Source organism: Trachemys scripta, chromosome 3, assembly GCF_013100865.1.
Source record: "Trachemys scripta elegans isolate TJP31775 chromosome 3, CAS_Tse_1.0, whole genome shotgun sequence".
Lineage (NCBI taxonomy): Eukaryota > Metazoa > Chordata > Testudines > Emydidae > Trachemys > Trachemys scripta.
The window spans coordinates 190481237-190496301 of record NC_048300.1 but is presented as its reverse complement, the minus strand read 5'-3'; the positions used below and the strand labels follow the sequence as shown (position 1 = coordinate 190496301).

General features: G+C 42.7%; 1 protein-coding gene across 1 annotated transcript; it reads left to right on the top strand.

The window, feature by feature from the left end:
* Positions 1-1736: 1736 nt before the first annotated feature.
* Positions 1737-14655, top strand: LOC117875387 (cysteine-rich venom protein TEL1-like). Its single transcript, XM_034766682.1, has 7 exons — positions 1737-1796; positions 3771-3887; positions 5033-5120; positions 8645-8790; positions 9822-9916; positions 11978-12066; positions 14528-14655. The coding sequence occupies exons 1-7, from the start codon at positions 1737-1739 to the stop codon at positions 14653-14655; spliced, it is 723 nt and encodes a 240-aa protein (XP_034622573.1).
* Positions 14656-15065: the final 410 nt, after the last annotated feature.

The window sequence follows — 15065 nt, the reverse complement described above, 5'->3', positions numbered from 1 at the left end:
TTTGCAAGTGGCTCTAGAGACCCACTTCTGCGGCATATGGAAATCGCCATTTTACTCATTGTCATTTTACCAAGACTACATTAAACTAAAACCAATAACCTCCTGCTAAATTAAGCAGAAAATAAAGCTAAGAACAAATCTACCTGGCATCATGCCCTTAAATTTACTAAGGCTGGGGCTTGGGCAATGGGCCAATGGAAGTGAATTGCAGCCCAGCCACTAGCCCAAGCCAATTAAACCACAGGCACTGAGAATCAAAGCCTCCAAGCAGATCCTAACGACAATGACAGGGAACAAAGATCCCCAGAGATAGATGGGTCCTGGGCCTTACAGGGATTTGAAAATAATCCCGAGCACTTTTTGAATTGCACCCAGAACGAAACAGAAATGCAGTGTAAGGATTCAAGCACACCTCTCAGAAGCTAAGAGTCCTGTCCAGTGCAAGAAATGGGCAGCTGCATTCTGCACTGGACAGGGCTATCGGGTGCACCTTTAAGGCAGCGCTGCATCCCATCAGCTCATCACTATTCCAGTGCTGATCATTAACCAACTACTCACTGAACATGAATACAGCAGACATCTGAGTGTTTCTTCATCTCAGTTATTGACCTAGACTGTGACTAGGACTATGCATTCACACTGGGGAGAAGGAATCCTCCCTCAGCATTCTCACTTGAGCTACTCAAAGGTTGGGTAGGTGTAGGTGGAGTTACTTACCCACTTACTCCCTCCCCAGAGCAGGTGGAAGGGGAATGGACAGAGACTCAGCTCCTGCCCTTACTTACTGGCCAGAGTCATGAGGAAAGCTGCGGGAGCTGGGAGTAGAAGTTGGCATTGGTCCTATAGACCAGCAATAAATTAGCATCCTGAGGAGCAAGGAGACAGCAAGGGAGGAATTGAGGCAGAGAAGGATGTCTCCCAAGGATACTTCTGGGAGCTCACGTACCACCCCTTGCTCAGGGTTGTATCTAATGTTACTATCTAGCCCTAAATCTTATTTTCCTTCCATGCAGATGGCCAGCTCTCTGCTTTCAATTATAAACTAGGGGCAGTGGTGTGAACTAAACCTAAGGGGCTGAATTCAAAGTGGGTTTGCACTGGCTTGTGCTGCTGTAACCCCAGGTGCATGGTCCCACAAGTAGAAAGTTTTCTGGGGAAACATCTCTGCTACCATGTCTTCAGCATCTCCTCCACAATGGGATGGACAGAATGGGCAAGAGCAATGCCATAAGTGGCTAGGAAGGGAGTATTGCAAAGGTGGGTAGCGCACATGCTAATTCAGTGCATCCCCTCTGCAGTCTCCACAGGGAAGATTCCTATGGATCTTTGACTAGAAACTAAAACTGTCCCCACACAATGAAAGCCCGAAGACAGTGGCAGCAGTAGTAATGTCTCCCCTTCCTCCATGCAGGGAAATTGGTACCTCCCTCTACACTTATCTTAGGCCACTGTGTTTGACCAGAGTCTAAAAGAAAACCCTCTAGTAGAGGATCATGTACTGTGAGGAAAACATTGAAAGCTGGTTGGTTCATAGTGCTGTTAGAAGTAAGAGAGAAAGAAAGGAGGATTTTTCTCTCTAGTATAAAGACCTGGTGACAAAACCACTACCTTTCTGATTGAGAAAACCCCCAGACATATACAGCACATGGCAGCACACTTCTGCTGGGATGTATTTAAATAAACATAAGCTATAGGCAGGAAGGAGAACTAAGCAGGTTGTTCTTCCCTTTTCAGAGATGATTCTGCTGGCTGCATTCCTGGGTCTGGCTGCTGTGCTGCAGCCATCCACCGGACAGGTAGGACGAGAGCTGGGTGGGAAACATTTTTACAATCCCACAAACATTGTGAGATTTCTGAAACCTTTCTTGTCCTAAAACTGGATGAAAAATAAAAATATCAACTATTTTTGCAAACTGAAAAAGAAAAACATTTGGTTCAAGTCAATTGAATCATCCTACTTCAGTCATTTCAAAGCACTTCATGTTGATTTTGACTATATTTTCGGGCAGGGTGAAATGTTAAGAGTCCCCAGGTTGGGGGGTTGTCTGTAAGCGAGGACTGGCCTGCCTCCCAAGGTCTGAAGCAAATACTCACCAGCAACTACACACCACACCACAGAAACACCAACCCAGGAACCAATCCCTGTAGCAAACCTTGTTGCCTAGTCTGTCCCCATATCTACTCTGGCGACACCATCAGAGGACCCAACCATATCAGTCACACCATCACGGGCTCATTCACCTGCATATCTACTAATGTTATATATGCCATCATGTGCCAGCAATGCCCCTCTGCCATGTACATTGACCAAACCGGACAGTCCCTCCGCAAAAGAATAAATGGACACAAGTCGGACATCAGGAATGGTAACATACAAAAGCCAGTAAATGAACACTTCAATCTCCCTGGTCATTCAATTACAGATTTAAAAGTCACTATCATTGAACAAAAAATACTTCAGAAACAGACTTCAAAGAGAAACAGCAGAACTAAAATTCATTTGCAAATTTAACACCATTAATCTGGGCTTGAATAGGGACTGGGAGTGGCTGGCTCATTACAGAAGCAGCTTTTCCTCTCCTGGAATTGACACCTCCTCATCTATTAGGGTGGATGTAGTCCACTCCCAATGATTGAACTGGCCCTGTCAACACTGGTTCTCCACTTGCGAAGTAACTCCCTGCTCTCCATGTGTCAGTATATAATGCCTGCATCTGTAACTTTCACTCTATGCATCTGAAGAAGTGAGGTTTTTACCCACGAAAGCTTATGCCCAAATAAATCTGTCAGTCTTTAAGGTGCCACCAGACTCCTTGTTGTTTTTGTAGATACAGACTAACACGGCTACCCCCTGATACTTGAGAAGCATTTAAATGATTTAAGTCCTTAAAACGGCACAAGTGTCCAAGGAAAATGAAAGGCCAGATCCTGAAAGTACTTTCACAATTAACTTTACTCATATAAGTAGTCCTCTCAATGGCAATGGGATTACTCATGTGAGTAAAATCAGGCACATTAAGAAGGAATCCTAGGATTAGGACCCAAGACCCTTTGGTTGAGTGAGGCTGAATGAAAAGTGAAATGACACACACGTGCAGTAATAATGACTGAGCTTAGATGTTCATAATTGGGGTTATAATGAAAACTCTTTTGTAACCTTAGGTATGACATTCACGGTCATGAAGAAATACTATAGTACACTAAAGAACTCAAACTTTTTGTGGTATTTTCACAGATGTGAAAGGAGTAAGAATTTCAAAATGCCAAAAGCTTCAGCAAAAATTTCCAAACAGATGCTTAATAGTCGCATAGCTCCATAGAACAATCTCTTTGCTATATGTCCGTGCAGTGCTTAGCAGAATGGGAGCCTCAGCCATGACTGGGGTCCTAGGAGCAACCACACTGTAAATAATTCAATGTCGTTGTTCCTGTCTTTACCAGCACTGAATTTGGCCAAATATACAGTATTTAGAAGAATCTGTCAATCTAAAAAATCCTATGATTAGATAATATTAGTTTCTCATTTCTAAATTGTGCTCACCAGGAGCACATATGAAGTAGGGTGCTAAGTAACATAGAACACAGATATCATAACTGACCCATAATTTATGAATTATTGATTCATTCAGATTAAATTAATTTTAAAATATTTCATGAACTAATGTTAATAAAGACACATTACTTGGAATTGATTCCTAACATCACATATAAAATATTTTTGACTCACACAACCTATATACAAAAAACCATTGTACATGTTTTTTATTTAGACATCAGGTTTTGCTGCTCTGTCAACTGACAGGGCAGATCAACAAAAGGAGATTGTTGACAAGCACAATGCCCTAAGGAGAGGGGTGATGCCAACTGCTCGCAACATGCTGAGGATGGTAAGATGCATTTTGTAAACTAATCTGTAATGTATACTAATGTTAGTAGAGAATTTGCAAGGGCACAGCATTTCAGCCGGCAGAAAACGTGTCATTTGAATCCTTTCCCCATTAAGATGTTAGAGAACATAGGAGTTATCAAGGGAAGAAAGCACATTGGGGGTGACAAATCTTGCTACTCGATCACAACATCTCTATAAGCGTGCGGGACTCACTCCTGCAGCACCTCCTGCTGGTCTCTGTCAGGAATTAGCTCGTCCAGCTTCCAAAGCATCCTCTGCAGACCGGTGATCCACCTTACCGCTGGCCCCTCTGTACCTCCCAAGACCCTGGTGCCCCTTTCTCTGGGGTGCTGTCCCTCTGGCAGTAAACCCTTGGTCTCAGGGTCTCCCCACCCAGGGAACCCCCAGCCCCTATACCCACCTTGCCTCAGTGTAAGGCTACTGCCAGTCAGCAACTAGCCCCCATTCCCTGGGGTAGACTGCAGTGTAGGCCACTCATCACTGGCAAGGGGGGTTTGGACCTGCTGTCTTTGCCTACCCCTGGGCTGCCCTCTGCAACCCCCAGTACCCATTGGCCTTCTGCTAGGCCACAGCCTAGGGCTTTCCAGGCTGGAGCTCCCTAGCTCCTCTGCCTTTCCCCAGCCCTGGTCCACTCAAGCAATCTGCTCAGGTCCCTACAACCAGGTCCATCTCCCTCTACAGCTAAAGAAAGACTGCTGAGCCCCTGATTCCCAGCCTCTTATACAGGGGGCAGATGGGCTCTGTTTGAGGCATGGCCGCCACTCTGCCTGCTTCCCCCAATCAGCCCAGTGGCTGTTTTCTCCTGCCACAGCCCTTTCCTAGGGCTGTTTTAAGCCCCTCAGGGCAGGAGCTGGTGTCCACCCCTCTACAGTCTCTTTTTCAAGTGAATGGAAAACCCACTAGCTCTGGTCTCCCAGTTGTCTTGTGGTACGTTCTCTCTAGCCTTCTCCTAAGGTGTGCAGCTACTGAGCTCCTTCTCCTTTTACTACCCAAATGAAAGAGAGAGAGTTGTCAAGAGTTTAAACACTCTGAAAATGCAGTATCCAAGTGTTTGTTCTCTTCTACATTCTGCATTACTAGGAGATACACATCTGAACACCTAATGTTTCTCATTTCATTAAGGAATGGAGTCCCACAGCTGCAGAGAATGCCAAAAGTTGGGCAAATGAATGTACTTTATCCCACAGTCCTGAAAGCAGAAGGACAACTAGTAAGTAAAGTGTCAGTTTTAAATTAATAATGCACAATTCATCGAATTATATGAACAATTTTCAGAAAATATAACCCCACTCATATTTAAGTGGTATTCATATTTTGCTGAATGAATAAGATTTATAACAGTGGAGTGTATGGATTCATCTATTCTGCTGTGTGATATTTAGAGGTAAGCAATATTTTTTGAATATAGACTAAATTTAAACATTAAAGAAATAATGAAAAATTTCCAAGAAATTTCACAATTTTTAATTTTGGGGAAAAAAGGGAAAAATTTTCAAATGTTTTTGTTTAGATTTATCTCATTCCAATCCCCTCCTCCAACTCCTTATCCCTAAACAGCTGTAATAATATGAAGAGTATTTTGTGTGAAGGTAAAACACTTTTAATTGAGGTCACAGAATGGTGAACAATGCTGTTGTTACTTTGAGCTTATTCAAGACTGGACCCAAAACAAAACAATGGACATGACCACTCCTGACACATGAGAAAGTTTGAATCCAGATCCAAATTTAATCTTTGATTCTGATCTATGTTGCACCAGTTTTACACTGGTGTAATTCCACTGACTTCCATGGAGTTACTCCTACTTTAAGAATCATTGCAAGAAAACCTATTTTCTCAATATTTTCATAACAAACACCAGGGTGGATTAAGAACATAAGCACAGCCATACTGGTTCAGACCAAAGGTCTATCTAGCACAGCACAGTATCCTGTCTCCAACAGGGGCCAATACCAGGTGCCCCAGAGGGAATGAACAGAACAGGTAATCATCAAGTGATCCATCTCCTATCACCCATTCTCAGCTTCTGGCAAACAGAGGCTAGGGACACCATCCCTCCCCATGCTGGGTAATAGCCATTGATGGACCTATCCTCCATGAATTTATCCAGTTCTTTTTTGAACCTTGTTATAGTCTTGGCCTTCACAACATCCTCTGGCAAAGAATTCCACAGGTTGACTGTGCATTGTGTGAAGAAATACTTCCTTGTGTTTGTTTTTAAACCTACTGCTTATACATTTCATTTGGTGGCCCCTAGTTCTTGTGTGATGAGAAGGAGTAAATCACACTTTCTTATTTACTTTCTGCACACCAGTCATGATTTTATAGGCCTCAATCATATCCCCCCTCAGTCTCTTTCCCAAACTGAAATGCCCCAGTCTTATTTATCTCTCCCCATACAGAAGCTGTTCCATACACCTAATCATTTTTTTTGCCCTTTTCTGAATCTTTTCCAAGTCCAATATAACTTTTTTGAGATAGGGCGACCACATCTGCAGGCAATATTCAAGATGTGGGCATACCATGGATTTATATAGATGCAATATGATATTTTCTGTCTTATTCTCTATCCTTCTTAATGATTCCCAACATTCTGTTAGCTTTTTTGACTGCTGTTGCACATTGAGTGGATGTTTTTAGAGAACTATCCACAATGACTCCAAGATCTCTTTCTTGAGTGGTAACAGCTAATTTAGACCCCATCACTTCATATGTATAGTTGGGATTATGTTTTCCATTGTGCATTACTTTGCATTTATCAACAGTGAATTTCATCTGCCATTTTGTTGCCCAGTCACTCAGTTTTGTGAAATCCTTTTCTAGCTCTTCAGAGTCTGCCTGGGACTTAACTATCTTGAGTAGTTTTGTATCATCTGCAAATTTTGCCACCTCACTGTTTACCCCTTTTTCTAGATGATTTATGAGTAAGTTGAATAGGATTGGTCCCAGTGCAGACGCCTATTTTCCTCTCTCCATTCTGAAAACTGAGCATTTATTCCTACCCTTTGTTGCCTATCTTTTAACCAGTTACCAATTTATGAGAACACCTTCCCTCTTATCCCATGACAGCTTACTTTGCTTAAGAGTCTTTGGTGAGGGACCTTGTCAAAGGCTTTCTGAAAATCTAAGTACACTATATCCACTGGATCCCCCTTGTCCACATGTTTGTTGACCCCTCAAAGAATTCTAGTAGATTGGTGAGGCATGATTTCCCTTTATAAAAACCATGTTGACTCTTCCCCAACAAATTATGTTCATCTCTGTGTCTGATAATTTTGTTTTTTACTATGGTTTCAGCCAGTATGCCCGGTACTGAAGTCAGGCTTACCAGCCTGTATTTGCCGGGATCAACTCTGGAGCCCTTTGAAAAAATTGGTGTCATGTTAGGTATTCTCCAGTCATTCAGTACTGAAGCTGATTTAAATGATAGGTTATAGATGACAGTTAGTTCTGCAATCTCACATTTGAGTTTCTTCATAGCTCTTGGATGAATACCATCTGGTCCTGGTGACTTATTACTGTTTAGTTTATCAATTTGTTCCAAAATCTCCTCTAATGACACCTCAATCTGGGACAGTTCCTCAGATTTGTCACATAAAAAGAATGGTTCAGGTTTGTGAATCTCCCTCACATCCTCAGCTGCGAAGCCCGATGCAAAGAATTCATTTAGTTTCTCTGCAGTGGCCTTATCGTCCTTGAGTGCTACTTTAGCACCTCGATCATCCACTGTCCCCACCAGTTGTTTAGCAGGCAAAAAATTTTGCTATAAATGTTCGAGTCTTTGGCTAGTTGTTCAAATACTTTTTTGGCCTTCCTAATTATATTTTTACACTTCATTTGCCAGTGTTTATGCTCCTTTCTATTTTCCTCACAAGGATTTAACTTCCACTTTTTAAAGGATGCCTTTTTGTCTTTCACTGCTTCTTTTACTGTGTTATTTAGCCAGGGTGTCACTTTTTTGGTTCACTTACTATGGTTTTTAATTTGGGGTATACATTATGGTGTCTTTAAAAAGTTTCCATTCAGCTTGTAGATCCTTAACAGTAGCTCCTTGAAATATAGACATAGTTTATGGAGAAAACCAGAAGGCTGGGCCAGTATGAGACTATTCAGGATGCCCTGGACAGGGAATGAGTGAGCAATGTCAAGGAGTTTTTGCTGGCAGCAACATCTGTCCAGAGTGGGTGGATCTCTCAGTTTTTGGGATCCCTTGCCATTTTGGTAGATAGAATCATAGAATCATAGAATATCAGGGTTGGAAGGGACCTCAGGAGGTCATCTAGTCCAACCCCCTGCTCAAAGCAGGACCAATCCCCAGACAGATTTTTACTCCAGATCCCTAAGTGGCCCCCTCAAGGATTGAACTCACAACCCTGGGTTTAGCAGGCCAATGCTCAAACCACTGAGCTATCCCTCCCCCCAAAGATCTGGGCTTTGCTAATTTATTGGAACCATGAAGGTTCAGATAAACATCTGAATCTTTGAATGCTTATGAGAATCAAAGTTAACCTTTGAACCATTGGGATTTCCCCAACACCATTCACTCATGACCTGGAGAGTGACAGAGGGCAAGGCTGTAGTGTGTGGGTATTCAGGAAATGAAACAGATTCTTCCCTCCAGACTCTCCTAGAAATTCCCGAATCTTCTACTGGTTCTACCCACATGACAAAGTGCTTGTATCTTCTTACGCCCCTTTCTTCAGCTTTTGTGACTTGTTTCCTTTCCATTTTCAGCAGTGGGCTGTGGCGAAAATCTCTACATGTCAACTGCGCCCAATTCCTGGTCAGATGCAATTCAAGCCTGGTACAATGAGGTGGGAAATTTCATGTATGGCATTGGGCCAACCACACCAGGTGCAGTGATTGGCCATTATACTCAGGTAGGGACCATAGTACCACTTGTTACATTCATGTTTTAACAGATACATGTTTGACTAAATGATTATCATGGGTAGGAGAATAACAGCTTCAATATATTTAAAGAAAATAAACACCATGAAGGATAAGAATTATTCCAACAGAGCAAAATTAATGTGACCAAAAAAAAAATAAGAATATGGAAACTGTAGACTAAATATTATGACCAACTTCCTCACAGTAAGATGTATTAGACCCAGGGATATGGTGGAAACCCTATGGCTTGGATATTTTAAAACTAGGCTAGACCAAGCTACTTAAGTTGTAGGGAACAGTAACACATTGGCAGAGGGATAGACTTGAAAATCTACTAATTTTTTTTCTTGTGGGAGTAATGTTCTTCTTGCTGTACTGATGGCAAATTAGGTTAGCGTTCCTTCAATAACTTCTTCAGACACATACACATTCACAAATTATAAACTAATCAAGCTAATTCTCCTACAAGTTAGGAAGGAAGAATGTGTGAGAAAATTTATTTGTATTTTTTAAATATTTTGGAGGCCCTAAGTTATTACTGGAATGGGGATGAGATAAGAACCTAGGGAGATAAACATCTTTACATTGGTTTACAAACTCTGTAGAATTGTATTGTCTTAGACTTCATGCCCTGAAGGGGCCATTATGACCATCTAGTCTCACCAGCTGTGGGTAACACTGACCAGATACTTTTATCTAGTGATTCCTGAATCTTGCCCAACAGTTTGTGGTTGAACCAGAGTATGTGTTGTTTGTATGTATATGTCTTGATTTAAATATTCCAGGTGACTGAGAATCTACCATGTTGGTTGCATTTCATTCCCATTACGTCCTACAAAGGGTGAATAAGACCATATGAAAACTACATAGCCAGGTTTCTCTCCTACAAGATGTGACTTATATTCTGCCACATTGTGTGATAAGATAATGTGCCCAAATCCAGCTTCATAGAAGTATATTTTATATTAAAAAATATAGTCTTTCACATTCACTCATGCAGTTACTCTTCTATCTCCAGGTGGTTTGGTACAAGTCTTACCAGATTGGATGTGCAGTTGCCTTTTGTCCTCAGAGTGAATACAACTACTTTTATGTTTGCCATTACTGCCCTGCGTATGTATTAACTATAGATTTAATTGATTATTGGAATTCCTTAGTGTTTTAATTCATTAAAATGACTCAGGAAACTTTCAGCTACATTGCTGATTGCATCATAATTTTTTAGTGGGTTTATGGTCGGAGGGGCAATTCAGTAATAACGGTATGCAGAAGCGTATATGCAAATTACATTCTAAAATAAAACTAAACTAACACAAAAACAACAAGGAGTCTGGTGGCACCTTAAGGACTAACAGATTTATTTGGGCATAAGTTTTCGTGAGTAAAAAACTTCACTTCTTCAGATTCATGGAGTGAAAATTACAGATGCAGGCATTATATAATGACACATGAAGAGAAGGGAGTTACCTCACAAATAGAGAACCAGTATTAACAGGGCCAATCCGATCATGGTGGATGTAGTCCACTCCCAATAATAGATGAGGAGGTGTGAATTCCAGGAGAGGCAAAGCTGTTTTTGTAATGAGCCATCCACTCCCAGTCCCTATTCAAGCCCAGATTAATGGTGTTAAATTTACAAATGAATTTAAGTTCTGCTGTTTCTCTTTGAAGTCTGTTTCTGAAGTTTTTTTGTTCAAGTATAGTTACTTTTAAATCTGTTATAGAATGTCCAGGGAGATTAAAGTGTTCTCCTACTGGCTTTTGTATGTTACCATTCCTGATGTCCGATTTGCCCAACAAGGAAAATAACAGAACACCACTCGCCATCACATACAGCCCCCAGCTAAAACCTCTCCAGTGTATTATCAATGATCTACAACATATCCTGGAAAAAGATCCCTCACTCTCACAGACCTTGGGAGGCAGGCCAGTCCTCACTTACAGACAGCCCCCCCCCCAACCTGAAGCAAATACTCACCAGCAACTACACACTACATCACAAAAACACCAACCCAGGAACCAATCCCTGTAGTAAACCTCATTGCCTACTCTGTCCCCATATCTACTCTGGCGACACCATCAGAGGACCCAACCACATCAGCCACAGCATCAAGGGCTCATTCACCTGCATGTCTACTAGTGTTATATATGCCATCAAGTGCCAGCAGTGCCCCTCTGCCATGTATATTGGCCAAACCGGACTGTCCCTACGTAAAAGAATAAATGGACACAAATTAGACATCAGGAATGGTAACATACACAAGCCAGTAGGAGAACACTTTAATAGCACGCTGCCCCCACCCTGAGCACAGACTCCGCAGTTCCCATTGGCCATAAGTGTGGCCAATGGGCACTCCCGAGGTGGCACCTGCGTGCAGCAGTGCGCAGAGACCCCCTGCCTCCTTCCCCCCCCTCCACTAGGGATTTCTGTGCAGGTCGCTTTGGGAGCCGCACCACCCGAGTTAAGCGCCGCCCCCCTCCCACACCTCAACCCCCTGCCCCAGCCCAGAGCCTGCACCGTGCCCCCAAACTTCCTCCCAGAAATGAAGCTGCGCACAGGGCCCCACTAACTCTAAATCCGCCACTGCTCCTGCAGGGTTAATTGTACCTGCTTCTGACGTAGCAGTGCTGGTCGCTGTGAGCCCTCTGTGCAGGATGGCACATGAACACTTGCAAGTACTGTAAGCAATACGTTAACAATAAAGCCAACGGGTAAGAGTTTCAAAGCAGTGCAGGGGGGTTGGTTATACATCTTTGGTTCATATTAAGAGTTACACTTTGAAACTGTTGTTTGCTACAGACCAGACTGAGGGTGTGTCTACACTGCAGCCAGGGGTACGTCTACGTGAGCTGCAATCACACCCGTGCTAGTTTTATTCTAGCTCGCTTGCAAAAATAATAGGAAGCGTGCATCAGAACAGGCATCAGCCCAGGCTGGATAAGCCTGCCTGACCCCTCTAGACACATACTCCCTTGTGCAGCCTGTGCTGAAGCCTGCCCCATGACGTCTTCCCTTATTTGCAGCCTGGTAGCAGGATTAGAGCTAGTGAGGGGATGTCTGCACAACCTGCTAATCACACCCACTCCAGCAATGTAAATGTCCCTTGTGTGTAAATGAAGATGTGTGTTGTAGACTGGCTTTACATTTTATACTGTTTAATTTTACCCTTTCAGGGGGAATATCAATACCTTAATAAATACACCTTACCAATCAGGAGCAGCGTGTGGAGATTGCCCTAATGCTTGTGACGATGGACTATGCAGTAAGTTTTAGCAATCTGAAGTATTAATAAGTGACAACTTTGCCACTGCAAAACAATGTTTAATTCCCTTGGAGGGAAGGCTTTGGGAAATTATCAACTCAAAAACCATGCCTCCAGAGCCAGACTGCAATGCCCTTACCCACGCTCATTGCTAAGCATGCCAGGTTTGAAAATGAGCATGTGTTGGGGCTCATGTAAGGGCTTCTGATGGGGGACTGGTATGTCTGGGGAATGTCATCATGTTATCATGTCCCCCTCAAAAGAGAAGACTGAGGGGGACATAGTCTGCAGAGATGTACAATTTTGTTATATAGGAGATGGTGATCAATTGTTCTCCACATCGTCCCAGGGTAGGACAAGAAGTAATTGGCTTAGTTTACAGTAAGGGAGATTTAGATATTAGGAAAATCTCTCTAATTTAAGGGTAGTTAAGCACAGGAACAGGTTGGAATCCCCATCATTGGAAGTTTGTTTTTTTTAAGAATAGGCTGGATTAACTTGCCAGGGATCACCTAGGAATACTTAATTCTGCTTCAGCATGGGAGCAGATGACCTCTCAAGGTCCCTTCCAGCCCTACAGTTCTGTGAATCTGTACTGAATAGGACTTTATACCATTAGTCTGATTTATTATTTGTATCGTGATAGCACTTAGGAGCCACTGTCATGGACCAGGACTCTGTTGTGCTAGACATCACATAAATAGATAATGAATAGTCCAATTGAAATCAATGAGACAACTTGTGGAGTATGCTGCTGATTAATATGAGCAAGGAGATCACCATTAACTCTGCCCCCTTCCTACCCCCCCAAAAAGAAAAGAAAAAGGAATTTGTGAAAACATTAAAAATATTTAACACCTACCATGGCAAGAGCAAGTTCTCACAGGGATTTTAGATTATGTCTTTCATCCAGTCCAAGTGGAGTAACGGCATTTTCCTACTTCTCATTCTGGGTAATAACCTTGGAGCCACAGTGTGGAACGTTTACTCACCCTGGTGAGCACTTACTCATGCAAGTAGCTCCCTGGGCTTCAATGGGACTGAGTAAGTGCTCCTCTACCTGAGTGAGCATTGCACATTCTAGTCCTTGGTGTTTTATATACACCTCTACCACGATATAACGCGACCTGATATAACCCAAATTCGGATATAACGCAGTAAAGCAGTGCTCCGGGGGGGCGGGGCTGCGCAATCCCATGGAGTAAAGCAAGTTCGATATGGAGCGGTTTCACCTATAACATAGTAAGATTTTTTGGCTCCAGAGGACAGCGTTATATCGCGGAAGAGGTGTACTAGACCCTTTGCCTCTGAGCAACGAGTTTCTCCTAAGATTGCTGTAGTGGGAGAGGTACCACAGCAAAGCTGCCTCGTGGTGTGCGAGAAAAAACAGCTGAGTCTCTAAACTGTTATGTCACCTAATGTGCCTCCCCAGGCAGAGAGAGGTGGCTTTCATCCCCCTCACTCATGTGGTAGACCAGGGGTAGACAACATATGGCACGCAAGCTGATTTTCAGTGGCACTCACACTGCCCGGGTGCTGGCCACCGGTCTGGGGGCTCTGCATTTTAATTTAATATTTAATGAAGCTTCTTAAACATTTTAAAAACCTTATTTACTTTACATACAACAATAGTTTAGTTATATATTATAGATTTAGAGAAAGAGACCTTCTAAAAACGTTAAAATGTATTACTGGCATGTGAAACCTTAAATTAGAGTGAATAAATGAAGATTCGGCACACCACTTGTGAAAGGTTGCCGACCCCTGTACTAGACCCTTTGCCTCTGAGCAACAAGTTTCTCCTAAGTTTGCTGTGGTACCTCTCCCACCTCAGCAAAGCTGCCACATGGTGTGCGAGAAAAAACAGCTGAGTCTCTAATCTGTTATGTCGCCTAATGTGCCTCCCCAGGCAGAGAGAGGTGGCTCTCATCCCCCTATCTCATATGGTAGGCTGTCAGGGCCTTTTGCTAACAACCAAAGCCACTTGGATTTGTACACTAAGAGCTGCTGAGTGTATAGAAAAACCTGCAATGGATTTTGCGGGTGTAACTTCCGAGACACACATATGGACAGACTGGAGGTGGAACTCCTGGAGGTGCTGCACCCGAGGCAGGCACAGTAGTTCTGGGAGGCAAGGGACAGTATGGCTGCCCTTTCACCCTGTGAAATGATGCAACCTCACACCCCACTGAGCGTGCACAGAGGAGAATGGGTCCATTGCTCTGCCTTCCATTCAGCTCCTCTACTCATTTTGGGGTGTCTAGCGCCATCACACTGAGTCACTGAATTCCCTAAGGATGAAACTTACCCATGTGCAGAACCTTACTGGGGAATAAGTAAAACTGTGCTGAAAAAAATACACTGGAAAATGTTTATTTAGTCAAAATATGCTGTAACGAGAGGAAAAACACCCTACACTGTTTCCTTTAATATCTAATCTCATGATGTGTTTCATTTTCAGCCAATCCTTGTACGTATGAGGACACTTACTCAAATTGTCCTGATTTAGCAACGCAATATGGATGTGCACAGCCCGTGGTCAAGAAATACTGTCTTGCCTCCTGCCGTTGCCCCACTGAAATAAAATAACAGCCTCAGATTCCTCCCTTCATGGAAATTCTTCTCTTTAATAACAGCACCTTTTAGAAAATCAGGGTCCCATCTTGCAGCCCTTATGTGTGTAGTCCTAGTGACTTCAATGGGACTACTCATCTGAGTGTAGGATCTGGCCACTCAACTTATGTTCTTATCCTGTTTTAATTTTTCTTTTTTGCTTGAAATTCAGCATCTTACATGCTAGACTTATATAATATTCAATGACCGAGATTTCTTCTCCATCAATGTCAACTTCACTCTCTACAAAATACCATTTAAAGTACTATCTATCTAAAGATCAGTTCCTGCCAAGATATACATATATAGTCCTTATTCTGTAAGTAATCCCATTGATACAATGGGCCAGACATCTCCATCTTCATTCATGTGCAGAGTCACCTTAC